The sequence below is a fragment of the Opisthorchis viverrini genome (assembly GCF_000715545.1).
Source record: "Opisthorchis viverrini unplaced genomic scaffold opera_v5_4, whole genome shotgun sequence".
In the NCBI taxonomy this organism is placed as follows: Eukaryota; Metazoa; Platyhelminthes; class Trematoda; order Opisthorchiida; family Opisthorchiidae; genus Opisthorchis; species Opisthorchis viverrini.
In genome coordinates, this window is record NW_008751660.1 from 4425625 (window position 1) to 4433393 (window position 7769).

Below are 7769 nucleotides of genomic sequence, written 5' to 3' on the forward strand. Positions count from 1 at the left end.
TTACTTACATGAGGAGGCCGTGATTTGCCATTCTGAGCTTTTTCAACACGACTGCTGGTCAGCGCATTTAATCAGCCGTAAACTACGTACCAAGAACATATTGATTTTAGCTGTTACAGTTTCGGTCATCGAAAGGTGGGAGATCGGGAAGGCATAGTCAAGCGTTATAGTCGATCAGACCAATGACAGTCAGCAGTATGTAGGCTCTACTCATAAATCGGTACACTGGTGCCCTCCATGGAGGAGCGCTCTTCTAAAAGAGACGTGGTGTGGTCGGTTTACGACTCTACGAGGATTATGGGCAAGTATGTATTCGTGGGTACTGAAAATCGGCGGTATCTACGTACATCCGACCAGTCGATGTGTACCGTAACCTGCTCGGAAAACACTCGTGTCATGTGCTGGCCGGACGATATTTTGCTTTCGTGTCTGAGGATAAAAATAATACGCTGCTGAAACTTTCATCAGTGATTGGCGTGTGCGCAGGAAATATTTTTTACATGAACGACTACGTTGTCCTCTTTGGAGGGTCAGCACTGTCAGTGGATGTTCATGTCATTGTAAGCCGCAATCATTTTGGCCGGACACGAATGTATACACAGACAACTGTTATGAAACAATGCTATCATGCGAGCGACCACTCATCCCAATACGTCTGCGGATATAGTGAAATGCGGCGGCGGCGACAACGTTGGTTTTTATCTGATACAGTTCTACTGTTGGTTGCAATATCTCTCTTTGCACCTGGCTGCGGGTAATATGGTTACTCGAGGACTGAATACGGCTATCACTCTACGTTACCACCTATCCCTTTCCTAGTAAATTCACTTGAATGAACTTGAAATCGCATTGAGAGGAATCCGTGCCCGTTGGTAGTCGCCTCTGTGAGGTTCGCTTGGCAACATCTATAGGAGAATCCAGAGGAAGTGAGGTTCATCGCACTTTGTTTATTGTGTCTCCTTACGCCCCAACTAACTGTGTAGCTCTGAATCTGCCAGGGACAGTTTCTATGACGCTCTATTAGCCATTCTACAGCAGGCTAAAAGCCCAGATATCGTGATTGCTGGTGTTATGAACGCCCAGGTAGGCAGGCTAAGCGCTGCTAAGGCCCGACTGGGTGGTTGTCTTGGTTTGGACACGAGACGCACAGACAACGGAGACCGCTTACTATGTGTGTGTGCCGACCACAGACTGTTCCTTTGTAGTACGAATTTCCGTAATAGCGGATATCGCCCGACAACGTAGTGCTCATCTACAAACCAACCCCGAATCCAAATAGACCACATCGCCGTCAGTAATCGGAGGTGAGGGTTGAGCGATTTTCAGGTGTACGTAAAACGCACACACCTCGCTTAGCCATTCAAAGCTAATGGACCGAGAAGTCAAACGCAACTATCACAACCAGCTCCTAGAATGCCCGCAGGATGGTACGGTGTCGGACATAAACGGCCACTGTGAAAAAATATCCAAAGCGCTATTCAAAGCCGGAACGTCTGCTTGCGGCACAACCCAGCCTCATCCAAGCATTGTATCTATGATAGGACCGTGTCTTGGAGACCCGGCGACAGATTCCACCTGGCCACCACCACAACTCCTTCCGGCGCACCATCCGACGCCAGGTGAAACTGAGTGTTCGCGCAGGCCGAGAAGCTTGGTGGACCCGAAAGGCCGAAGAAATGGAAGATGCAAAGAATGCTGTAATCGTGCGCAAACTGTTTCTCTTGTCAGTGAAACAATCAGGGACAAAAATGGCTCCGTGATATGCAGCAAAGCAGAACATTTGGACCTCTGGGCACAGTACTTCGCGCAGCAATCCAGCTGGCCATTTGCCACCTTCAACAGAAAGGTGGACCGTAAATATGGAGCCGTCTTCAGTCTCAAAAGTGTCCAAATGCAATTCTCTATTCAAGCGCCGTTGTACTGTTGGTCCTGACGACCTTTCAGCTGCTCTTTTTAATGACGGCAATGGGCTTCTCATCCAGTCACCGTCTACGGTCTATCTGGAAGAAGGAGACCATCCCAGACAACTGGGGTGAATCGATGGTGGTGCCCATTCTTAAGAAGGGTACTTGCAGTGAATGTAGCAACCACAGCGGTGTTAGTTTGACGGCTGTTGTGACAAGGCTTCTGGAGCCATTGGTTCTTCGTCGTCTTACGGTGGCACGCGAAACCTTGACTAGTGAGAATCAGGCGGGATTTCGACCGGGTAGAGGCTGCGTTGACCACATCTTCACACTCCGTTAGAGCAATGCCACATGTATAGATGACCCACAGTCCTGGTATTTCCTGACTTCAAGGGTGCGTTTGATTCTGTCGATCAATCAGTTCTGTTAACTGCACTTGCTCAACAGGTTATGCCCCGGAAGTTTGTAAACATAATCTGACACCTACATTCGCATACTTTTGGATGGGTGAGAATGTATGGTGAGCTCTCCAAAAGCTTCCCTACAAAAAGTGGTGTCAGACAAGGATGTTCACTCTCTCCATTGTCCAGCTTTGTCATCGATGAAATAATGAGGCGAACACTGGACGGTCTTTAAACCCCGGTGTTCAAATTATTGCTGATGAGAGCCTTGTCGATCTGGAGTACTCAGATAACATCGCCATCATCTTGGAAAACCCTGTTGAATAAACTGACCACTATCATACCATCTTTTGGGGGCGAGATGGCGCAATTGGTTAGGGGGCGAATTTACTGACCAGAAAGTCCGTGGTTCGAATCCGACCCTCGCCACTCGACTTCTCTGTCTAGGCTTGGGCAACCTGGCAGTATCCCAGCCCTCGTGCTTCCTTCGGGTGGCATGGCAGCTAGGCACCGGAAGGGTGCTACAGCTGAACGCTGTTTTTATCCCATCTTTTGCCGTGCGCCTTCAAAGTGCAAAGTCATGCTTCCGAATGTGCGCTCTGCAAACATATCCCTTACAATTCAAGGAGAATCACAGGATTGTGGAAAACTTTACATACCTCGCTAGTTGTATTAGCTGAGGAAGTCAGTGCAAGAATCTCAAAGGTTCGAATCACGTTTGCCAATTAGCGTCACTTGTGGCGTCGAAAAAGCGTCTCGCTAGATCTTAAGGGTCACGCGTACCAGGCTACAGTAAGGGCTGTGTTGTTGTAGGGATGTGAGACATGGGTTCTGCGGACAGATGATGTGAGGCGTCCTCACCGGTGCCTCAAAAGCGTGGCTGGTTTTGGACGACGTCAGCGGATTAGCAATGAGTTGATTAGAAAACGGGTATTTGGTTGTGCTGCGCGTACCTAAATCTGGGAAAACATCCAGCACCATCGACCACGATGGCTTGGTCATGTGCTACGCATGCCAAAACACATTCTACCGAGACGAGTGTTGTTCTCCGTGTCTCCTTCAGAATGGCGCCAACCGCGAGGTGGACAACGTATGACATAGCAGAAGGGCGTGAAAGATATCACGGAGTTTGGGTTCATGCTGTCGGTTTCTTTCCATATTGTCTGATTGAGCGCCTGGATGTGTAGGCACCTCAGAATACTTGATATAGACCAGCACTAGGCCCCTTCCCTCACCCACTCTTTTTCCGTTCTTTCCCTTCTAGGGCTTTAACTATAATTAGACGAATCTTACGGTTGTATAGCAGTGGAGCATAAGTGTCAATACTGATGTTGCTGTCTTTGATGATGACACGACTCGGCAAAGATGACTGTCTGAAGCAAACTGTCCTTTGGCCTATCATAACCTGTGGGGTATGGTCAGATGATTTACCGAGGGAGAGTCAAAGTTCGAAGACGGTCCGCATACAGCAACTACGTCTCTGTGCTGCAGGCACCTCAGTCCTATAAAACATTCAGCATCATCGACTACGACGGCTCGGTCATGTGCTACGCATGCCGAAACACCGTCTACCGAGACGAGTGTTGTTCTCCGTGCCTCCTTCAGGATGGCGCAAACCGCGAGATGGACGGCACATGACTTGGCAGAAAGGCGTGAAAGAGATCACGAAGAGTTTGGGTGTTGTTGGTGTCGTACGCCTTCCACTACGGAGTGGTTGTACGGCAGTGAAGCATCAATGGCAACACTGATGTTGGTGTGCATATGCACAGGAGAGAACAACCGTAGCCTGGTCCAAAGCAGACTGAAAAAAATACTTGTTTGGTCTGTGGATTTGGGTGATTGTAGCCACTAACTTCGTTTGTAGTAATACACCCTTGCACACATGCTCGCGATCGATTTAGCTGATAATTTATGATTCTATTCGTGACTTATCCTCTGCCTCTGAGTATATCTTTTTTCTCCATTTGACACCACTTCTCTCCCTGCTTACAGAAACACTCTCATGTTGACGAGGACGGGCGCCCTGGCGGGACTTGACCAAACCTCTAAATCAGTGCAAGTAACTCTCGCAAAGCCCGGCACAGTTTTCACATTTTCCACGAGCCGACTTCCGATCGAATTTGCCGAATGTTCTGCATTGTCGGATGTTTCGCCGATCAAGATTTGGTTGAAATCTGTCTGATGTTAAATGTACCTGTTACAGCGAGGTTCTGCAATAACACTTTGCCCTACTGTGATGTTTTGCTCATTGATACGTCAAAGTACTGTCATTATTTTGGGCTATGAGTAGCACTCAGTCGTTCTCGTCTGATGATATTCGATATCTTTTGCTGTTGACCAATAGCTATCGACACGAAGTCGCCTGTCTTTCATGTGAGAAACATCATACAATGTGATAATTCTCGAGCCAGCGGTGTCTGTATCTTTTTGCTACTGAGGGACGCAGGTGTTTCCTACATGGTGAGAGAATAAGCCCCATCTATCTGTGACGTCCCTCATACCTGACATCGATGCCGAGAGAGCGATTGGGGCTCTAGTTTACAGCTGATTCATCATTAGGCTCAGTAAGAGGACTCAACTTCACATGCGACTAACCGGGTCATTGTCTTCGGGACGTTGTGTAAATTCGATTCAGTGTTTGATAGTATTACACAGGGAGGGTCCTAGCTACTGTCGAGGTCATCCCCATTGCTATTCGGCGTGTTTGGATTTTCTCGCAGTTGCTTGTGACGGATTTTCTCGAATGCAAGCTGAGGTTGAAGCACTGTTTAGTCCCAAGTATTGTATAGTCCGTAGGCTATTTCGGAACACCGATAGACCTGTTTGACATAGGCTCAGATATGTGTAAATTTTCATCCAAGAACGTGACTTCGAAATATTGGTAAAGCAGATTATCGCCGTTAAGTAACACAAGTTGCGCGTTTTCCTGTGAGCGACTGAATTTTCACTATAAGCCCCATTTCAATGAGTTGTATGATGACTCGATGGACGGTTAGGTGCTTGCGATCAGCCCGTTCTACCTCAGTGAATAAATGGATTCCCAGCAGTTATCTCAAACAGAATCAGGGATCGTTTTCTCCGCCTTATTCCAAGTGCCGTTGAGCATGTGGCTGAAGCTCACACCATGCCTTACGGACTTAGTGAGTATAAATCTCTTTCTCGGTAACAGTAGATATATTGTAACAGCAATATCGGAGAAAGAATGTTTAGCGGTATCCTCACATTAAATTACTTGAACGGCTTAAACAAATGATTCACGGCATCATACATCAGCTAAAAACTGGTGCGACGCGTTCGGTATTTATTCGGGCTGACCAGGAACTCGGGACGTTTTCGAAGGGATTTAGAAAGAAACCACGTTGAGTGCGCTGAAAACTTGCTTCTTTAACTACGAGTTTGAATAAACCTTACACGCATAGTTCGGTAGTCTGTGTCCATTTCGTCGGTTGATTCTCGGTGATTTTTAGTGGACTACTGCGGTAGTCTTCCACTAACCACTGCTGCATTGCTGTCAGGGTTTTGAGCCGGACACCGCCTCCGAGAGCTGTAACCGTCCTTCCGTCTTGTCTTGTGCCATTACACTATCTCATCCCCTATACAATCGCAGAATACGCAAATTGAGGTTACATCCAAGCCAAGCTCGATGAAATCAGATTAATCGCGTTCTTTGCTGCATACAGCAGAGTGAGTAAACGGAAACATGTCTGCTTATGTCTCCACTCTTCCTTTTGTGTTATCTTCACCTTCAACATCACACGCAGGAAGTTGACCAGATGCACACTACCACTTACACTTGCTGTCCCTAACACCTTGAGGTTGGAAACCCTCAAACTGTAATCAGTCATTGATATGGGGTACACTAATGATATTGCTCTTCTCAGACCGGATGAATAAATAGTGGAAATCATTTCAACTAGTCTAAATCAACCGCACATTTTCGCACGATACCCATGCTTGTAAATTCCAGTATATTCGTGGGTGGATTCTAAACCAAATCCTGTTTCCGACTGAACTCTTCCGCCACCTACCTGAACGGTAGTATTCAGGTAGCAGCAATAAAGGGATAGGGCGCCCCGATTCGTCAGAAGTACATCCTGGTTGTATCTGAGTTTAGGGAAAAACTTGATCGGCATCTTTGTGCCGATTACGTTGCTTCTCTCCGGGAGTGAGTACAGACGTAGTTGCAAGGATTTTGTCCAGCGTACCATATCGGTGAGCAGTCTCCGAATCCAGCTAACTGCAAACGTGGAGGCTCATTCCTTACTAACATTCACTCTGGAGTTTACATATTTCTTCTGATCGGTCTGTGGTCTCATGCGATCGTGACAAACCTAAAAAACGGGTTCTCATTCAGCAGTGGATAAAGAAATGGAAGATGCAAAGAATGCTGGAAACGTGCGCAAATTGTTCCACTTGATTCGTTCGACTGGTCCTCGGAAACCTCTTGTCAGTGAAACAATCAGGGACAAAAATGGCTCCGTGATATGCAGCAAAGCAGAACATTTGGACCTCTGGGCACAGTACTTCGCGCAGCAATCCAGCTGGCCATTTGCCACCTTCAACAGAAAGGTGGACCGTAAATATGGAGCCGTCTTCAGTCTCAAAAGTGTCCAAATGCAATTCTCTATTCAAGCGCCGTTGTACTGTTGGTCCTGACGACCTTTCAGCTGCTCTTTTTAATGACGGCAATGGGCTTCTCATCCAGTCACCGTCTACGGTCTATCTGGAAGAAGGAGACCATCCCAGACAACTGGGGTGAATCGATGGTGGTGCCCATTCTTAAGAAGGGTACTTGCAGTGAATGTAGCAACCACAGCGGTGTTAGTTTGACGGCTGTTGTGACAAGGCTTCTGGAGCCATTGGTTCTTCGTCGTCTTACGGTGGCACGCGAAACCTTGACTAGTGAGAATCAGGCGGGATTTCGACCGGGTAGAGGCTGCGTTGACCACATCTTCACACTCCGTTAGAGCAATGCCACATGTATAGATGACCCACAGTCCTCGTATTTCTTGACTTCAAGGATGCGTTTGATTCTGTCGATCAATCAGTTCTGTTAACTGCACTTGCTCAACAGGTTATGCCCCGGAAGTTTGTAAACATAATCTGACACCTACATTCGCATACTTTTGGATGGGTGAGAATGTATGGTGAGCTCTCCAAAAGCTTCCCTACAAAAAGTGGTGTCAGACAAGGATGTTCACTCTCTCCATTGTCCAACTTTGTCATCGATGAAATAATGAGGCGAACACTGGACGGTCTTTAAACCCCGGTGTTCAAATTATTGCTGATGAGAGCCTTGTCGATCTGGAGTACTCAGATAACATCGCCATCATCTTGGAAAACCCTGTTGAATAAACTGACCACTATCATACCATCTTTTGGGGGCGAGATGGCGCAATTGGTTAGGGGGCGAATTTACTGACCAGAAAGTCCGTGGTTCGAATCCGACCCTCGCCACTCGACT

General features: G+C 47.3%; 1 protein-coding gene across 1 annotated transcript in view; it reads left to right on the plus strand.

Annotated features, from left to right (window-relative positions):
• The window catches only part of T265_00469 (hypothetical protein), a gene marked incomplete at both ends in the record, with an annotated part of 9950 nt that extends 8705 nt beyond the window's left edge, over positions 1 to 1245 (plus strand). The window contains one exon of the mRNA XM_009164242.1: positions 1036 to 1245. Within this exon, the coding sequence (XP_009162506.1) occupies positions 1036 to 1245 (210 nt within the window). The remainder of the gene's footprint in view (positions 1 to 1035) is intronic.
• Positions 1246 to 7769: the final 6524 nt, after the last annotated feature.